Genomic DNA, 21,363 nt, shown 5'->3' with positions numbered 1-21,363 from the left:
CTTCTCCCTGGACCTCCTCAATGTCCACCTCTTGAACATCAGACTCTGAGGCCTCATCTTCACTGTCACTTTCCAACCTTTTTGAGGATGGCTCGTTGTCAGGCTCAAAAAGTGCAAATTTGCCTGGATGGCCACCAATTTTTCAACCCCTGTATTGGTCAGCCTGTTGCGTGCTTTGGTGTGTGTGTTCCCAAACAAGGACCAGTTGCGCTCTGAGGCGGCTGATGTTGGTGGGAATTGGAGGGTGTTGGAGGCAACAAGGGAAAAGAGTCTCAGATACAGTGCCTTCCACCAGGGTGCTGATGAGATGTTGGCACGACTGCAAAAAATGAGTAGAAAAACAAACAAATACAATTCCATGTACAGATAAATAGTTTAGCAGTTAGATTAAACAACTCCTTTGTAAGATAAATGTTTTAAAATGAAACTTGTATGGAAACAGGTGAATTAACACTTCTCAGTTAGCAGGCTCAAGCAAGCTAAAACCCACATGGTAGCAAAAACTAACTAGCAGAAATTGTTAACAAGTTAGAAATGAATTTAACACACTTTTCTGTAGGCTACTATTTACTAGTTAACAAAAAATCATGTTTGTCATATAAAATATATTCACCCCACCCAGTATTGCAATCAAAACTTACCAAATGGCATGGAGTCCTTGGCTCAGACAGTGTAGTACTGTGAGAATCAGCTGCACGTGATGGAAGAATGCACTGTGCATGCAGAGGGTTGCAATTCCATTGAATTGGGGATAGTTTAACCCAAATATGCCATAAGACCTAGTATTGCCTGATGTATATCCCACAAAAAAGGTTCACTGTTATAAGCTAACTTCCCATGGAAAATTTCCAGACAAATTCTGGAAATTTACTGGAAAGTTTCCAACCCTTTGCAACCATATTTCTAACCTACCATAGCCATTTGATATATTGAATGAGATCATTATTTCAAGAGGTAAAACCTATTTGGTTGTAATGTTGCAATGTTATACATCAGAGGTGGTCAAATCAAATGTTATTGGTCACATACACGTGTTTAGCAGATGTTATTGCGGGTGTAGCGAAATGCTTGTTTCTCTAGCTCCAACAGTGCAGTAATATCTAACAATTTCACAACAATACACACATCTAAGCAAAGGAATGGAATTAAGAATATATAGATATTTGGACGAGCAATGTCAGCGCTACATAGACTAGGATACAGTACAATAGAGTAGAGTACAGTGTATATACTAATGAGATGGGTAATGCAAAATATGTAAACATTAAAGTGGCCAGTGATTTCAAGTCTGTATATAGGGCAGCAGCCTCTAATGTGCTAGTGATTGCTATTTAACAGTCTGATGGCCTTGAGATAGAAGCTGTTTTTCAGTTTCTTGGTCCCAGCTTTGATGCACCTGTTCTGACCTCACCTTCTGGATTATAGCGGTGTGAACAGGCAGTGACTCGGGTGTCCTTGATATTTTTGGCCTTCTTGTGACATCGGGTGCTGTTGGTGTCCTGGAGGGCAGGTAGTTTGCCTCCGGTGATGCGTTGGGCAGACCGCACCACCCTCTGCAGAGCCCTGCGGTTGCGGGCCGTGCAGTTGACGTACCAGGCGGTGATACAGCCCGACAATATGCTCTCAATTGTGCATCTGTAAATGTTTGAGAGTTTTGGGTGCCAAGCCAAATGTCTTTAGCCTCCTGAGGTTGAAAAGGCGCTTTTGCGCCTTCTTCACCACACTGTCTGTGTGGGTGGACCATTTCAGTTTGTCAGTGATGTGTACGCCAAGGAACTTGAAACTTTCCACCTTTTCCGCTGCAGTCCCGTCAATGTGGATAGGGGGGTGCTCCCTCTGCTGTTCCCTGAAGTTCACAATCAGCTCCTTTGGTTGATTTTGAGTGAGAGGTTATTTTCCTGGCACCAAACACCCAGGGTCCTCACCTCCTCCCTGTAGGCTGTCTTGTCATTGTTGGTAATCAGGCCTACTACTGTTGTCGTCTGCAAACTTGATGATTGAGTTGGAGGCGTGCCTGACCATGCAGTCATGGGTAAACAGGGAGTACAGGAGATGGCTGAGCAAGCACTCTTGTGGGGGCCCAGTGTTGAGGATCAGTGAAGTGGAGGTGTTGTTTCCTACCTTCACCACCTTGGGGGGCCAGTCAGGAAGTCCAGGACCCATTTGCACAGGGTGGGGTTCAGACCCAGGGCCTCAAGCTTAATGATGAGCTTGGAGGGTACTATGGTGTTGAATGCTGAGCTATAGTTAATGAACAGCATCATTCTTATGTAGGTAATCCTCTTGTTCAGATGGGGTAGGGCAGTGTGATGGCAATTGCATAATCTGCGTCATTGGGGCGGTAAGCAAATTGAAGTGGGTCTACGGTGTCAGGTAACGTAGAGGTGACGTGATCCTTGACTAGTCTCTCAAAGCACTTCATGATAGAAATGAGTGAGTGCTCCAGGAGAGCCAATGGGTGTGCAGGCTTTTATTCCAGTCCCCATCCAACAAACATTTTAGAAATAAGCTCCTACACTGGACCTTGATAAACTGGCTCTGTGTTTGAGCAGAGCTTGAACAAAAGCCTACACATCCAGTAGCTCTCCAGACTGAGGGTTGACCACGTGTTTTATACAGTTGCCTGACATGTTTTCTACTTTGGCGTGGGGGGGTGTTAAGTGCCTTGCACAATGACAGAAGATGCTACATGGCATCAGAGAGTAGCCTTCCAGTGTCTACCACTTTATGCATTCTTTTTTTATACATGCGTAAAGACACCACCAATTGTTGGTCAAGGAAATTTGGTTAAAAGTCATAAACTTCCGTCTGTCAAAATGTGTATGAACCCTGATACAAAAGTACAGAAGAATCTCTTTAAACTGACTTCAAACCTCATGTTTCTGTGCCTAGCTCTCATGATTTGTTTTTTCATCCCCTGAGGCATGCGCGTAAGACATAAATACATGCACACGTTGCATGCATACTAACTGAGCTCGTGCAGGTGTTTTACATGTTTTTAAAATAATTATTTATTACAAAAAAACACAAGGAAGGGGTAACATTAAAGTATTAGAACATGAAGGACAAACAATACAGTATCAAGACACTATCAAACATGTATCGGTCTTTCCGCAACAGAGCCATCCTTGTGAGGGTGCGTGTGCATGATAGTGATATAAAATATTTGTCATAGTTTCCTTTTTCATGATCACAATCTTGTGAAACCCGATCCCCCCACAGTTCCCCAATAGCTGTCCCTCAACCATTCGAGACCCCTCCCACAGCCCCAGGAAGAATAAAATAAAATACAATTAATTCCATTCCCACCCCCAAGAACCCCCCAATGCACCAACAACCAAGAGAATGAACTAAAGAGAAAAAAGGAAAAGACAGAAGAAAACAACAATGCAAAAAAAAAATAAAAAATAATAAATGTAAAACAAAGGACATCAAGGACAACTGAAATCATAACAGTAATGCCTACTTTATGTTTGTGTGCATGTCTGGCACTATTACATGTATGTGTTTATTTGAATGAGAGTGTGTGCATATTGTGACGGCCCTGAATTTGTCTGAACCGTCTGTGCTTCTCCTTCCAATAGGGCGCTTGCCCTTTAATTACCAATTAAATAGCCAGCCTCAGCTGGGCAAAAGTGGGGTTGTGATGGAGACGCGAACAAGGATGTGTTCAACCCTCAGTTCCGAAGCTTCTCGCTTCCGTTTGTTGTATTTAAGTGTGCTTTGTAGCCTAATAGCAAGTGTTCTTAGTGGCCTTTCTCAGCTGGAGATCTGTTGGCGGATTGTCTGACTGACCGACTGACTACAACCTTTTTGTATACGGTATTTCATTTGTTTTGGTGTGACGTATACCGTGATGATTTATGTAGTTGAGGACTTATTAAGATTTGATACGCTTTATGGTTGTGTGGTAAAATAATTATTTTGATTGTATGATTCATACTGGGTTTACGCTACACTTGTATGAACGGACAAACATTGCGTGACTAAGATCACTTGAGTTCCCTGAACTGTGATGGACTCTTTTAGGCCCGAGCTACAGGACTTTCTGGAGGAACCAGAGCTCATTAATTGTTATATTATTATGTGTGTGGGATCATTTGTTGGTAATACAACCCACGCAAAATAATAGTTGTTTTGAAGTTATTTCCAATGTTTTAAGGGTTTATGAAAAGTGTATGTCCATCCTGACTTTTACATGAGTCCTTTGTATCGGTGTAGACTTGACAGACCAGATAAGACCCATTAGGCCCCAGTGGCCTAATGGATAAGGCACTGTCCTCCTAAGCCAGTGATTGTGGGTTCAAGTCCCATCTGGGGGGTCTTCCCTGTGGCTCAGTTGGTAGAGCATGGTGTTTGCAACACCAGCATGGTGTGTGCAATGCCAGGGTTGTGGGTTCGATTCCCACAGGGGGCCAGTACAACAAAGAAAAAGGCATGAAATGTATGCATTCACTACTGTAAGTCGCTCTGGATAAGAGCGTCTGCTAAATGACTAAAATGTAAATGGGGTGCCATTTTTTTATGTAACAGTTTTGACTTGAGGTTATTGTTTATAGGGGTGCCAGGTAGGTTGTGCCTACCAGAGAAAATATTAATTTCTCCTTTTGGTTTGGGAGGGAATGAGTCCTTGCTACTTAGTGTCATTCAAATGTACTTTTATTATGTTTTATTTGAACTTTTTTTCCCCTTTATCTTTTGACCATCGTTCTCTCTCTCACACAGCAACTCCACTCCCACTTGTCTCCAATTCCACATACCAACACTCAGCTTCCCTCAGCCCATCCCATCTATCTCTGCTGGCCACCCATTTCGTGTTTCTATGCAACACACATCTTTCAACTATGCTATGATGTTTAATCTACAATTTCAATCTATCTAATCGAATAGAATCTACAGATTGCGTGTTGAAGATAAATACTTTTACTAAGAGTATTAGTATATTAGTAATTGACTGACCCGGTCTCTCCAGATCTCCTAACAGTACTATTTCTAGGGTCAATTTTAGATCAATGCTATGCATTTTCAGCCATTCCTGAACCTGAGACCAGAAACAGGCTACCTGAGGGCAATACCAAAATAAATGGTCTATTGATTCTGTATCCTCACAACAAAATCTGCAGAGCTTCGATGATTTTATGCCCCAAATATTCAGCATTTTTGTGGTGGCAAGAATACTATATAATCATTTTAGCTGAAAAGCACGAAGTCTTGAATCTTGCGTTTTATATATCAACTCATACCATGTACCATGGAATTTGGTAATACTTTCCTGTGGATATTTTGTCAAAAATGTCCAATGGCATAGGACCAACAAAGTGGACAATTGGCAGAGTAAGTCCAAATGACAGTTCATTCAACATTCTGGCAAAACAAGGCACCTTCTGGAAAATGTAAATGTATGTAAAGCTGACCTAATCAAATCACAGTTTGTCACGTGTGCCGAATACAACAGGTGTAGACGTTACAGTGAAATGCTTATTTACAGGCCCTAACCAACAGTGCCATTTTTAAGTAAAAAATAGGTATTAGGTGAACAATAGATAAGTAAAGAAATAAAAAACAACTGTGAAAAATAGCAGTAGGCGATATACAGTAGCTAGGCTATATACAGGCACCGGTTAGTCGGGCTAATTGAGGTAAGCTTAAGCTATAAGCTATAGCTTGCTATTAGGTCAGGAGACCGGCAAACCTGGTTCCTGTTGTGGACTTGTGACTAACTAGATCCTGTTTTCCTAGGTTGCTGCTGAAGGGGACAAGAACAGAAAGGGTGACAAGAAGAAGGAGTTAGATGAGCTGAACGAGCTTTTCAAGCCAGTGGTGGCTGCTCAGAAAGTCGCTAAAGGTGAGGATGGAAATGTCTTCTGTATTCAGCTACAAAGTTTCCTCTGGTACATATTCTGAAAAATGCTCTGTTTAATATGAAAGGACATTTTGCAACCTTACCCTATTGAATGCTTAGCAAACTCCTATTGTCAGGCTTAATCACTGATTAGGTCTATATGGACTTCCCACTACTGTTTGTCAAGAATTAGAGCAGGGCAAAGGTGCAAAAAGTATTATGATATAAACTGAGCAATTTCAGACAGTCTTTGTGCACCAGGCAAACTACTGTGTTTATCCTCAATCTAGAAAAGCCATCAAGTGTGCATAGAGTTGCATCATTGCGGTCTTGTATCGGAGATACTATAAGATATTTTATTTTTAAATTCTTTACAATGACTGATGTTAAAATTCTAAATTATTCATTCCATTAGTGAATAGTTTTCTCTGGAGGGTTATATCAGGTTTCAATTAACACAATTTGCGATGTTTGCTCTAAGTTGTCTCTGAAGAAAAGTTTATTGCAATGCATCAAATTACAAGATTAACGCTAACATGTAAAAGCGTTTGTAACACCTTTAACAAATGAGATATTTACTGTTATGTTAAATTAAGTTCTTACATATTGTATTGCATGTTTCAATGAATGAGTTTGTAATGAATGTTAATGTTTATGTTGTACAGTACCAGTCAAAGGTTTGGACACACCTACTCATTCAAGGGTTTTTCTTTATTTTGACTAGTTTCTAAGTTGTAGAATAAAAGTGAAGACATCAAAACTATGAAATAACACATGGAATCATGTAGTAACTAAAAACGTGTTAAACAAATCAAATATATTTTAGATTCTTCGAAGTAGCCACCCTTTGCCCTGATGACAGCTATGCACCCTCTTTGCATTCTCTCAATCACCTTCATGGGGCTGTCACCTGGAATGCATTTCAATTAACAAGGGTGCCTTGGTAAAAGTTAATTTGTGGAATTTATTTTCTCCTTAATGCGTTTAAGCCAATCAGTTGTGTTGTGACATGGTAGGGGTGGTATACAGAAGATGGCCTTATTTGGTAAAAGACCAAGTCCATATTATGGTGTGAACAGTTTAAATAAGAACTTTGAAAGGTTCTTCAAGTGCAGTCGCAAAAAACATAACACTATGATGAAACTGGCTCTCATGAGGACCGCCACAGGAAAGGAAGCACCAGAGTTACCTCTGCTACAGAGGATAAGTTCATTAAAGTTACCAGCCTCAGAAATTGCAGCCTAAATAAATGCTTGAGTTCAAGTAACAGACATCTCACATCACATTCATGGTTGAATTGCTGCAAAGAAACACTACTAAAGGACACCAATAAGAAGAAAATAATTGCTTTGGCCAAGAAACACAAGCAATGGATATTAGACCAGTGGAAATCTGTCCTTTTGGTCTGATGAGTCAAAATTTGAGATTCTTTGTTCCAACCGCATTGTCTTTATCAGATGCAGAGTAGTTGAACGGATGATTTCCGCATGTGTGGTTCCCACTGAAGTGTGGAGGAGGTGGTGTGGGGGTGCTTTGCTGGTGACACTGTCGGTGATTTATTTAGAATTCAAGCCACACTTAACCAGCATGGCTACCACAGCATTCTGCAGCGATATGCCATCTCGTCTGGTTCGGGCTTAGTCCCACTATCATTTGTTTTTCAACAGGACAATGACCCAACACATCTCCAGGTTGTTTAACCTCTTACATCTAGATGTTCCGCTAGCAGAACACCGCTCCAATGTCCAATGATAGGGCGTGGCGCGAATTACAAATTCCTCATCTGAAAATTTAAATTTTTCAAACATATGACTATTTTACACCATTTTAAAGACAAGACTCTCCTTTATCTAACCACACTGTCCGATTTCAAAAAAGCTTTACAACGAAAGCAAAACATTAGATTATGTCAGGAGAGTACCCAGCCAGAAATAATCACACACCCATTTTTCAAGCTAGCATATAATGTCACAAAAACCAAAACCACAGCTAAATGCAGCACTAACCTTTGATGATCTTCATCAGATGACCCTCCTAGGACATTGTTATACAATACATGCATGTTTTGTTCAATCAAGTTCATATTTATATCAAAAAACAGCTTTTTACATTAGCATGTGACGTTCAGAACTAGCATTCCCACCGAACACTTCCGGTGAATTTACTAAATTACTCACGATAAACATTCACAAAAAACATAACAATTATTTTAAGAATTATAGATATAGAACTCCTTTATGCAATCGCGGTGTCCGATTTTAAAATAGCTTTTCGGTGAAAGCACATTTTGCAATATTCTGAGTAGATAGCCCGGCCATCACAGGCTAGCTATTTTGACACCCACCAAGTTTGGTACTCACCAAACTCAGATTTACTATAAGAAAAATTGGATTACCTTTGCTGTTCTTCGTCAGAATGCACTCCCAGGACTTCTACTTCAACAACAAATGTTGGTTTGGTTCCAAATAATCCATAGTTATATCCAAATAGCGGCGTTTTGTTCGTGCGTTCAAGACACTATCCGAAGGGTAACGAAGGGTGAGGCGCCCGGCGCGTTTCGTGACAAAAAATGTCAAAATATTCCATTACCGTACTTCGAAGCATGTCAAACGCTGTTTAAAATCAATTTTTATGCGATTTTTCTCGTAAAAAAGCGATAATATTCCGACCGGGAAACCCTGTTTTCGTTCAAAGACTGAAAATAAAAACATGGAGTCGTCTCGTGCAGTCTCATTGTTCTCAGATCGACCACTTACCAAATGCGCTACTGTTTTTCAGCCATGGCCTGCAAAGTCATCATTCAACATTCTGGCGCCTTCTGAGAGCCTATGGGAGCGTTAGAAAATGTCACGTTACAGCAGAGATCCCCTGTTTTGGATAGAGATGATCAAGAAGGCCAAGAAATAGTCAGAGAGGGCGCTTCCTGTTTGGAATCTTCTCAGGTTTTGGCCTGCCAAATGAGTTCTACTCAGACACCATTCAAACAGTTTTAGAAACTTTGGAGTGTTTTCTATCCAAAGCTAATAATTATATGCATATTCTAGTTTCTGGGCAGGAGTAATAATCAGATTAAATCGGGTACGTTTTTTTATCCGGCCGTGAAAATACTGCCCCCTATCCATAACAAGTTAGGTGGATTTAATAGAATAACTACACATTATCTGGCAACAGTGGCAGGAAAGACCCTGAGGTAATGAGCGCAAGAAGAAACATTCAGTACTTATTATGTTTTCCTCTTAATTCTGCAGGGGTGGACCCAAAGTCAGTGCTCTGTGCCTTCTTCAAGCAAGGCCAATGCACCAAAGGAGACAAGTGCAAGTTCTCCCACGATTTGACACTCGAGAGGAAGTGTGAAAAACGGAGCCTCTACGTCGACAAGAGAGATGACGAGCTTGAGAAAGGTTAGTGTCTTCTAACCATTAGTGTTGTCAGCAGTGAAGAAACAGCTGATATCTCTGCTGGGTTTTGTAGAGCTGATTATTTATCCTGTTTTGTATAGACACCATGGATAATTGGGATGAGAAGAAGTTGGAGGAGGTTGTGAACCAGAAGCACGGAGAAGCTGAAAAGAAAAAAGAAAAAAGCTCAAAAACTCAAATTGTATGTTTTGGCACATCCCTCTAAGAGCTAAGATTCATCACTACTATACAATGCATTCAGAAAATGTTCAGACCCCTTCCCTTTTTCCACATTTTGTTACAGCCTTATTCTAAAATGGATTCAATTTAAAAAATTGTCATCAATTTACACTCAATACCCCATAATAACAAAGCGAAAACAGGTTTTTCAATTTTACATAAGTATTCAGACCCCTTGCTGTGAGACTCAATTGAGCTCGGGTGCATCCTGTTTCCATTGATCATCCATAAAATTATTCTACAACTTGGAGTCCACCTGTGAAAAATTATATTGATTGGACATGAAAGGCACACGCATGTCTATATAATGTCCCACAGTTGACAGTGCATGTCAGAGCAAAAACCAATCCATGAGGACGAAGGAATTGTCCGTAGAGTTCCGAGACAGGATTGTGTCGAGGCACAGATCTAGGGAAGGGTACCAAAACATTTCTGCAGCATTGAATGTCCACAAGAACACAGCGGCCTCCATTGTTCTTACGTGCAAGAAGTTTGGAACCACCAAGACTCTTCCTAGAGCTGGCTGCCCGGGCCAAACTAAGCAATTGGGCGAGAGGGCCTTGGTCAGGGTGACCAAGAACCTGATGGTCTCTCTGACAGCGCTCTAGAGTTCCTCTGTGGAGATGGGACAACCTTCCAGAAGGACAACCATCTCTGCATCACTCCACCAATCAGGCCTTTTATTGTAGAGTGGCCAGACGGAAGCCACTCCTCAGTAAAAGGCACATGGCAGACCGCTTGTAGTTTTCCAAAAGACACTAAAGGACTCTCAGAGCATGAGAAACACGATTTCCCTGGTCTGATGAAGTTTGAACTCTTTAGCCTGAATGCCAAGTGTCACATCTGGAGGAAATCTGGTAGCATCCCTACGATGAAGCATGGTGGTGGCAGCATCATGTTTTTCAGCGGCAGGGACTGGGAGACTAGTCAGGATTGAGGCAAAGATGAACGGAGCAAAGTACAGAGAGATCCTTGATGAAAACCTGCTCCAGAGCACGCAGGACCTCAGACTGGGGTGAAGGTTCACCTTCCAACAGGACACCGACCCGAAGCACACAGCCAAGACGAGTGGCTTCGGGACACGTCTCTGAATGTCCTTGAGTGGCCCAGGCAGAGTCCTGATTTGAACTCGATCGAACATCTCTGGAGAGACCTGACGCTCCCCATCCAACCTGACACAGCTTTGAAGATCTGTAGAGAAGAATAGGAGAAATTCAGACGTGCCAAGCTTGTAGCGTCATACACAATAAGACTAGGCTGTAATCGCTGCCGAAGGTGCTTCAACATAGTACGAGTAAAGGGTCTTAATACTTATGTAAATGTAATATTTCAGTATATTTTCCATCAATTTGCAAAAATGTCTAAATCTCTTTTTGCTTTGTCAGTATGGGGTATTGTGTGTAGATTGAGGGGGGGAAACGATTTAATCTATTTTAGAATAAGGCTGTAAAGTAACAATGTGGGAAAAGTCAAGGGGTCTTAGGATACGTTGACTTTAGACTGACTTCTGCTTTTATCATCTTGTAGGTTTGCAAGCATTTCCTTGATGCCATTGAAAACAACAAATATGGTTGGTTTTGGGTATGTCCTAGTGGAGCTGACACTTGTATGTACCGCCATGCATTGCCTGCTGGGTTTGTGCTAAAGAAAGACAAGAAGAAGGATGAAAAGGAAGATGAAATCTCAATGGAAGAGTTGATAGAGAATGAGGTAGATATGACAATTTTTTCACAAAAATTAAAGTTCCTACTTGAGATATTTGAGTTTTGTTGTTGTTGTTGTTGTTGTTGTTGTTGTTGTTATTATTATTATTATTATTATTATTATTATTATTATTATTATTATTATTATTATTATTTGGCCCATATTATGCTTAAAGCCACAGTGTTTGTTTCAATCGGCAGCCTCACTACTTTATCCACTCTGAAATGCATAAAGAGCTATGGATGCCAGGACTGGCTGTTAACTCTGTTAATGTTTGCGATCACTCTGACCAACATACTGTTTTTTTTAATTTTTTTTATCTAACTTGTGACTTATTCAATAACATAGTGCTAAGATTGAGATCCTGTGAAGTTTCCGTGGGCTTTTACTGTTTAAGAAATGTTACCAAACAATTACTTCGTCTATCAGCGATCTGCCCTTGGACCAAATGTCACCCGAATAACTCTGGAGACCTTCTTGGCCTGGAAAAAGAGGAAAAGGCAAGAGAAAGTTGCCAAGACAGAGCAAGACATAGAGAAAAAGAAAGCTGATTTCAAAGCTGGCAGGTCCTTTGGGGTGAGCTTTGATTTTGTTTTCTACCAGAGGATGACGCCAAAGCTCAATAATCATTTATTTTGATTGCAGTATCACATCTTACACATAAGTTGAAAACATTTTAATACTAACACGAGTTGTTGTTGTTGTGTAGGTTAGCGGCCGTCAAGTATTTGAGTTTTGCCCTGATCTGGCTGATGATGACGATGAGGAGGCTGATGACATAAAATATGTTGAGGACGATGATGACTTTGATGAGGTAAGCCTGATAAAGCACATTTTTCAATAGGCTTGTATCTCTGGGGATACTCAGGAAATCTTTACTGAAGTAGCTTGAGGACGTGTTGGCGCTACACCAGATTTCATTATGAAGTGATACATATGTATAACATTGATACTAGAGGTTGACCGATTATGATTTTTTAACACCAATACCGATTTATTGGAGGACCAAAAAAAGCCAATACCAATTCATTGGAATTTTTTTTTAAATAATTTTATTTATTTGTAATAATGACTATTACAACAATACTGAATGAACACTTATTTTAACTTAATATAATACATCAATAAAATAAATTTAGCCTCAAATAAATAATGAATCATGTTCAATTTGGTATAAATAATGCAAAAACAAAGTTTTGGAGAAGAAAGTAAAAGTGCAATATGTGCCATGTAAAAAAGCTAATGTTTAAGTTCCTTGCTCAGAACATGAGAACATATGAAAGCTGGTGGTTCCTTTTAACATGAGTCTTCAATATTCCCAGGTAAGAAGTTTTAGGTTGTAGTTATTATAGGAATTATAGGACTATTTCTCTCTATACCATTTGTATTTCATATACCTTCGACTATTGGATGTTCTTATAGGCACTAACTAGCCATTTCACACGGTCACACCAGCCTAATCTCGGGAGTTGATAGGCTTGAAGTCATAAACAGCTCAGTGCTTGAAGCACAGCGAAGAGCTGCTGGCAAACGCACCAAAGTGCTGTTTGAATGAATGCTTACGAGACTGCTGCTGCCTACCACCGCTCAGTTAGACTGCTCTATCATATCCTAGACTTAATTATAACATAACACACAGAAATACGAGCCTTAGGTCATTAATATGGTCAAATCCGGAAACTATCATTTCGAAAACAAATGTTTATTTTTTCAGTGAAATATGGAACCGTTATGTATTTTATCTAACGGGTGGCATCCCTAAGTCTAAATATTGCTGTTACATTGTACAACCTTCAATGTTATGTCATAATTATGTACAAGTCTGGCAAATTAATTACGGTCTTTGTTAGGAATAAAGGGTCTTCACACAGTTCGCAACAAGCCCGGCGGCCCAAACTGCTGCATATACCCTGACTGCTTGCACGGAACGCAAGAGAAGTGACACAATTTCCCTAGTTAATATATAAATTAATGTTAGCAGGCAATATTAACTAAATATGCAGGTTTAAAAATATGTACTTTATTGATTTTAAAGGAAGGCATTGATGTTTATGGTTAGGTACACATTGGTGCAACGACAGTGCTTTTTTTCACAAATGCGCTTGTTAAATCATCACCCGTTTGGCGAAGTAGGCTGTGATTCGTTGAGAAATTAACAGGCACCGCATCGATTATATGCAACGCAGGACACGCTAGATGAACTAGTAATATCATCAACCATGTGTAATTAACTAGTGATTATATTAAGATTGATTGTTTTTGATGTTTAATGCTAGCTAGCAACTTACCTTGGCTTCTTGCTGCACTCGCGTAACAGGTAGTCAGTTTGGCTGTGAATCTCATCCTTGTGGAGTGCAATGTAAGGCAGGTGGTTAGAGCGTTGGACTAGTAACCGGAAGGTTGCAAGATCGAATCCCCGAGCTGACAAGGTAAAAATCTGTCGTTCTGCCCCTGAACATGGCAGCTAACCCACCGTTCCTAGGCCATCATTGAAAATAAGAATGTGTTCTTAACCGACTTGCCTTGTTTGTTTTTTCCGGCCACAATCGGTGTCCAAAAATGCCGATTACCGATTGTTATGAAAACTTCAAATCGGCCCTAACTAATCGGCCATTCCGATTAATCGGTCGACCTCTAATTGATACTGGTTATCCCTCCCCACAGGTTGAAGATGTTCAGGAGTTCCAGGACATTGATCTAGCCAGGTTTGTTCCAAAGGAAGTTGATAACACCGGAATAACTGTTGCTGCAGTTGACAGATTCACAGCCAAATCGAAGCCAACAAAGGAAACGAATGGTGAGTGTTTGAACTTATTCTGCCAATAAAATGAATGGAAGCCACATTATCCTTGATCTAAAAAAAATTTAAGCGTTTATCTTTCTATCCCAAATGTGTTTTCCATAACATGTACAGTACTGCATAAAAGTTTTAGGCAGGTGTGAAAAAATGCTTTAATAAAGTAAGAATGCTTTCAAAAATAGACATGTTAATAGATTATATTTATCAATTAGCAAAATGCAAAGTGAGTGAAAAGAAGAAAAATCTACATCAAGTTAATATTTGGTGTGACCACCCTTTGCCTTAAAAACAGTATAAATTCTTCTAGGTTCACTTGCACACAGTTTTTGAAGGAACTCGGCAGGTAGGTTGGCCCAAACATCTTGGAACTAACCACAGTTCTTCTGTGGATTTAGGCAGCCTCCGGTGCTTCTCGCTCTCCATGTAATCCCAGACAGACTCGATGATGTTGAGATCAGGGCTCTGTGGGGGCCATACTATCACTTCCAGGACTCCTTGTTCTTCTTTCGCTGTATGTTTGGGATCGTTGTCATGCTGCAGAATAAATGTGGGGCCAATCAGATGCCTCCCTGATGGTATTGCATGATGGATAAGTATCTGCCTGTACTTCTCAGCATTGAGGAGACCATTCATTCTGACCAAATCCCCTAATCCATTTGCAGAAATGCAGCGCAATCCATTTGCAGAAATGCAGCCCCAAACTTGCAAGGAACCTCCACCATGCTTCACTGTTTCCTGCAGACACTCATTCGTGTACCGCTCCTCAGCCCTTCGGCGAACAAACTGCCTTCTGCTACAGCCAAATATTTCCAATTTTGACTCATCAGTCCAGAGCACCTGCTGCCATTTTTCTGCACCACAGTTCCTGTGTTTTCAGGAATATTTGAGTCGCTTTTGGCCTTGTTTCCACGTCGGGGAATGGCTTTTTGTCCGCAGGTCTTCCATGAAGGCTGCATGTCTTTCATGAAGGCCGCTTCTGACCAGACTTCTCGGGACAGTAGATGGGTGTACCAGGGTCCCACTGTTTTCAGCAAGTTCTGAGCTGATGGCACTGCTGGACATCTTCCGATTGCGAAGTGAAGTAAGCATGATGTGTCTTTCATCTGCTGCAGTAAGTTTCCTTGGCCAACCACAGTCGTGGCCAAAGGTTTTGAGAATGACACAAATATTAATTTCCACAAAGTTTGCTGCTTCAGTGTCTTTAGATATTTTTGTCAGATGTTACTATGGAATACTGAAGTATAATTCCAAGCATTTCATAAGTGTCAAAGGCTTTTATTGACAACTACATGAAGTTGATGCAAAGAGTCAATATTTGCAGTGTTGACCCTTCTTTTTCAAGACCTCTACAATCTGCCCTGGCATGCTGTCAATTAACTTCTGGGCCACATCCTGACTGATGGCAGCCCATTCTTGCATAATCAATGCTTGGAGTTTGTCAGAATTTGTGGGGTTTTGTTTGTCCACCCGCCTCTTGACCACAAGTTCTCAATGTGATTAAGGTGTGGGGAGTTTCCTGAAAAAAAAGAAACGCACACCTATTAAGGCGAGGTGCTGGCTAGCGGAGTATAAAACTTGAAAATAAGGGAAAGCCGCACACTCTAAGAGCTCAGATGCAAAAATGTAATAACCTAATAACCAACGTTTCGACAGCAAAGCTGTCTTCATCAGGGTATCATCACAAACACTGCGAGATGACTCATTTATATATTGTCAGAAGACACACAGGTGTCTGTAATCATGGCCAAGTGTGGCCTAATGTCATTGGTTAACTCAAATATAAAAAAAAGGCATACAAAGAACATACAAAAAAAACAAATGGATAGCATACGATCATAGATACATTTTAGACTACACAAGCTTCCAAACAATTACAATGGCAAAGTCACAATCACAAGAATGGCTTCAGATCAAAGTCTATGTTGAGACTGAAGGGAGGAAGGGTCTTTTAAATTAAAGATCCAGGCAGCCTCTCGTTTTAACAATAAATTATCAATGTCACCCCCTCTCCTAGGGAGGGTGACATGTTCGATGCCAATAAAACGCAGAGACGAAATCGAATGGTTTGCTTCCAAAAAGTGGGCCGCAACTGGGTAAGTCAATTTTTTGCACCTAATGGGGAGTTTCCTGGCCATGGACCCAAAATATCGATGTTTTGTTCCCCGAGCCACTTAGTTATCACTTTTGCCTTATGGCAAGGTGCTCCATCATGCTGGAAAAGGCATTGTTCGTCACCAAACTGTTCCTGGATGGTTGGGAGAAGTTGCTCTCGGAGGATGTGTTGGTACCATTCATTATTCATGGCTGTGTTCTTAGGCAAAATTGTGAGTGAGCCCATTCCCTTGGCTGAGAAGCAACCCCACACATGAATGGTCTCCGGATGCTTTACTGTTGGCATGACACAGGACTGATTGTAGCGCTTACCTTGTCTTCTCCGGACAAGCTTTTTTCCGGATGCCCCAAACAATCGGAAAGGGGATTCATCAGAGAAAATGACTTTACCCCAGTCCTCAGCAGTCCAATCCCTGTACCTTTTGCAGAATATCAGTCTGTCCCTGATGTTTTTCCTGGAGAGAAGTGACTTCTTTGCTGCCCTTCTTGGCACCAGGCCATCCTCCAAAAGTCTTCGCCTCACTGTGCGTGCAGATGCACTCACACCTGCCTGCTGCCATTCCTGAGCAAGCTCTATACTGGTGGTGCCCTGATCCCGCAGCTGAATCAACTTTAGGAGACAGTCCTGGTGCTTGCTGGACATTCTGAAGCCTTCTTCACAACAATTGAACCGCTTTCCTTGAAGTTCTTGATGATCCGATAAATGGTTGATTTAGGTGCAATCTTACTGGCAGCAATATCCTTGCCTGTAAAGCCCTTTTTGTGCAAAGCAATGATGATGGAACGTGTTTCCTTGCAGGTAACCACGATTGACAGAGGAAGAACAATGATTCCAAGCACCACCCTCCTTTTGAAGCTTCCAATCTGTTATTTGAACTCAATCAGCATGACAGCGTGAACTCTAGCCTTGTCCTCATCAACACTCACACCTGTGTTAACGAGAGAATCACTGACATATCAGCTGGTCCTTTTGTGGCAGGGCTGAAATACAGTGGAAATGTGTTTTGGGGATTCAGTTCATTTGCATGGCAAAGAGGGACTTTGCAATTCATCTGATCACTCTTCATAACATTCTGGAGTATATGCAAATTGCCATCATACAAAATGAGGCAGACTTTGTGAACATTAATATTTGTCATTCTCAAGACTTTTGGCCACGACTGTACAGTCCTCAATGTTGCCCGTTTCTTTGTGCTTCTTCAAAAGAGCTTGGACAGCACGTCTGGAAATCCCTGTCTGCCTTGACATTTATGCCTGGGAGAGACCTTGCTGATGCAGTATAACCACCTTGTCTTGTTGCTGTGCTCAGTCTTGCCATGGTGTATGACTTTTGACAATGCACTGTCTTCACCAACCTCACCTTGTTGGCTGAGTTTGGCTGTTCCTCACCCAGTTTTATTCCTCCTACACAGCTGTTTCAGTTAATGACTGTTTCAACCTACCGTAATTTCCGGACTATTAAGCGCACCTGAATATAAGCCGCACCCACTGAATTTTTTGAACATAAATAAGCCGCAGATGTCTAAGCCGCAGGTGCCTACCGGTACATTGAAACAAATTAACTTTACACAGGCTTTAACGAAACACGGCTTGTAACAAAAATAAATAGGCTTTAACGAAACACGGCTTGTAACAAAAAATAAAAAATTAGCAGTAAGCTTTAGTTGTCTTTTTGCACTGAGTCAATTCTTCACGCTGCTGTTTCCAACGTCTTATCATCGACTCATTAAGACCAAGCTCCCGTGCAGCAGCTCTATTTCCTTTTCCAACAGCCAGATCAATCGCCTTCAACTTGAAAGCTGCATCATATGCATTTCTCCGTGTCTTTGCCATGAGGGTGACAAAATGACTACCGTAATCAGAATGATGGGAAGTTTGAGAGCGCTTGATTTAATCTAAACCGTAAACAAAAAAGTTGTTTGACCGTAACCCGTTCGGCAATTTCATTGGTCTAATGAAAGCTTCATGCCGCCAAAAAACTGAGCACGTCACAGAATGTTTTTTTTCTTTTTTTCTTCTGTTCACTCACTTTGCATTTAGTTAATTGATAAATATAATCTAATATCATGTCTATTTTTGAAAGCATACTTTTAAAGCATTTTTTTCACACCTCCCTAAAACTTTTGCACAGTACTATGACTTTAAACCTCTTTCTATCATACAATTGGCCCTCAGCCTTTAAAGGGGCAATCTGAGATTCACTTGTTTCTGTAAACAGCCGGTAAACTCTCATTCGTAGACAGACCTAATGATACAACAGCTGACCATCCATGAGATCAAAATTATAGTTTAAGGGACAATCTGTAGTTGGTACATCTACTTTCAGGCTTATAAATGAATAATATGTACCCATTGACTTCTGAAGAATAATACTTATAAATGTCTCATGAGTTTAGCTCAGCTGTCGTACCACATCAGAATCCAAAATATAAGCTTGTCTTACTCCTATGTTTGTAAGCAAAGTAAAACATGGTTAAAATGGCACAAGATGTGACTGACATTTTACAGATGGGGAGAGCGTGAAGAGAGGCTTGAAGCACTAAGCATCTTGTTATGACATGCATTATCTCAATTTGGTGCACAGAATTATACCTAGGAGGAGCAGCTTCTATGAAGGAACTTTGAATGTCCTTTGAGCTAGCTTACAAGCGTGTGTGTGTACAGCGGCACCAGAATTAAAAACACGTCTTACCTTTTTTGTAATGAATAAATCCAATGTGAAATGTAGTAACTAGGCCTAAAGTAATCCTTAAGTAGCATTCAAAAAGTTAATCCATTCTTTGAGCTAATAAAAAAAACTCCCGATCTTCTCACGGTTTTAACATCAGTACAGTAGCCTGTACTTTGGAGGGGGAAGGGCAGGGAGCCTGCGCGCACACAATGACAAATATTTTCAGCTTGTGGGACTAGAAAAAAATCCCTGGAACGTAAATTAATGTAATTAACTGATTTCCATGTTTTTTTAAATAACGGTTCTCTTCCGGAGTATGGATCACTTTTGTTTCCGGTTCCAATTCTGTTACTCAATTACATTTTTCTGATCTGTTCCCTGAAGCGGTTCCAACCCCTGTTTTTAAAACTATCATTTTGATATCATGGATGGTCAGTCCTTGAATCCATAGTTCTGTTTATGAATTTGAGCGAATTCCAGCCCCATCCCATAGCTTTTTGCTGAAATGGGCAGGGAGAATGCTTTGTTTCAACTGAGGATTTCCACTTTAAGTGTATACAGTGTTTGTTTGTAGGCAATGTAATTGTAAACAATGGAGTAAAACAAGCTTATATTTTGGGTTCTGATGGGGTATGACAATTTAACTAAACTCATGAGGAATTTATAAGTTATATTCTTCAGGAATCAATGGCTATATTAAATAATTTTTTAGTCCAAAAATGTCCATTCTAATCCCGGATGCCCCTTGAACAAAGTTGAATGACACCCTTGCCACGTCACCTACCATTGCAATTTCATTCATGGGTCACAGCACAGATGCTGCGTATATATCTGATGCCTTTGACTGAACAGATGTGATGTTCTGAACCTGTGCCTTGAACCCTCTCCCAGATGACCAGCTGAATGGGGCTTGTGGAGGTGTGGAGGAGAACGGTCACGATGGGGAAGACGAGACTCTTGACGACACAGAAGCGGAGCCCGTGCCTGTGGACGAGAACCTTTTCACTGGCGAGGACCTGGACGAACTGGATGAGGAACTCAACACACTGGACCTGGATGACTGACAATGACTTCTAGTAGAACAGTGCCTCATGGACTATGAATAAGAGATGACTAAAACAGATTCACAATAAAACATCCTGATGCTCACATCTTGTTGCTGCTGCGGTTTCTTTTCCCCCTCAGTGGTCCTGATTGCTAAGAGAGTGAAAAGGATTTGAGAAGGGGTACATCTTGAACTGTATGGTCTTGAAACTGGTTCATGTGAACTCACCAGTTCTTTCTGGCTGTCCTGAATACTGTATATTGATGTTGGGTTCTATCGCATAAGCATCCTCCTGACTTGTATTATTAGACCATACCATGACAGATTGTGCAACTCCTTTCGAGCATATACAAGGGGGTTCTAGTGTAAAAACCCCTGATTGAATTAAGTACAATTCCATATTCATGCAATTATTTTACACTTTTGGAATCTGCATATATTGAGTTTTACAGAATAATGACCCATGACGTAGAGACCTCGGGGAATTACATCCTGGGCCCGGTTTCCCGACAGCGATGGAATTTAGGCTTATGAGTGTTTTTAACAATGCGTCTTTTCTACAACGGCCGACAATGTAACATGGTTTCCCAAAGCACCACACAAAGAGAAAGTTTGCTAAGTGTGTCGTTGAGGCATGTGTCGATATTGATAGGAGCGAAAGAAAGGCAAACGCTGCTCTCGGATCGGCTTTTTTCCATTCAAAATGTACATTAACATTAGAATTATTCCACAATATTAACAACAGATCAGCCACTAGAAAGATCTTACCAATGGCTGCAAATATTAAAGTAGCTTACTGTAATGCTTACCCTATAATGCACTAAATCAAGATTTAGCACTTTGCACACATCATGAAATATTGAGGCAATTACAGACAGTAGCCTACAATTAGCAAAATAGAACTCTCTTGAATGAACATGAAAGTATTCAGATCCCTTAACTTTTTCCACATTTTGTTGGTCTTATTCTAAAATGGAATAAGTTTTTTTTTTACCTCAATCTTCACACAATACTCCATAATGACAAAGCAACATTTATTTTATTTTAGCAAATGTATTAAATAAACTTTTACATAAGTATTCAGACCCTTTACTTAGTACTTTGTTGAAGCATCTTTGGCAACGATACAGCCTTGAGCCTTCTTGGGTATGACGCTACAAGCTTGGTACACCTGTATTTGGGGAGTTTTCCCATTCTTATCTGCAGCTTCTCTCAAGCTCTGTCAGGTTGGATGGAGAGTGTCGCTGCACAGCTATTTTCAGGTCTCCAGAGATCGGGTTCAAGTCCAGCCTCTGGCTGGGCCACTCAAGGACATTCAGAGACTTATCCCGAAGCCACTCCTGCGTGGCTGTGAAGGTGAACTTTCACCTCAGTCTGAGGTCCTGGCTTTTCATCAAGGATCTCTGTACTTTGACCCGTTAATTTTTAACCCGATCCTGACTAGTCTCACAACGGCGCCGCAGAAGGGGCAGACGAAGCGGCCACCTGGTCAGCCTCCGTAGACGTGCACATCGTCTACCGCTCCCGAGTGTACTACTAGCCAATGTCCAG

The 21,363-nt window shown here is 40.9% G+C and overlaps 1 protein-coding gene and 1 non-coding gene across 2 annotated transcripts in view; both read left to right on the top strand.

Moving 5' to 3' along the window:
- Positions 1–19,918, top strand: part of LOC115179786 (zinc finger CCCH domain-containing protein 15) — a 31,922-nt gene extending 12,004 nt beyond the window's left edge. Inside the window, exons 3-10 of the mRNA XM_029741547.1 lie at positions 5,740–5,845; positions 9,091–9,243; positions 9,342–9,442; positions 11,008–11,190; positions 11,614–11,760; positions 11,894–11,998; positions 13,849–13,981; positions 19,659–19,918. Of these exons, the coding sequence (XP_029597407.1) occupies positions 5,740–5,845; positions 9,091–9,243; positions 9,342–9,442; positions 11,008–11,190; positions 11,614–11,760; positions 11,894–11,998; positions 13,849–13,981; positions 19,659–19,831 (1,101 nt within the window). The 3' untranslated portion in view covers positions 19,832–19,918. The remainder of the gene's footprint in view (positions 1–5,739; positions 5,846–9,090; positions 9,244–9,341; positions 9,443–11,007; positions 11,191–11,613; positions 11,761–11,893; positions 11,999–13,848; positions 13,982–19,658) is intronic.
- On the top strand, positions 4,250–4,322 carry trnar-ccu (transfer RNA arginine (anticodon CCU)). Its single transcript has one exon. It is a non-coding gene; the product is annotated as a tRNA-Arg (tRNA).
- Positions 19,919–21,363: the final 1,445 nt, after the last annotated feature.

Source organism: Salmo trutta, chromosome 39, assembly GCF_901001165.1.
Source record: "Salmo trutta chromosome 39, fSalTru1.1, whole genome shotgun sequence".
NCBI lineage: Eukaryota > Metazoa > Chordata > Actinopteri > Salmoniformes > Salmonidae > Salmo > Salmo trutta.
This window is presented reverse-complemented; position numbering and strand designations above follow the sequence as displayed.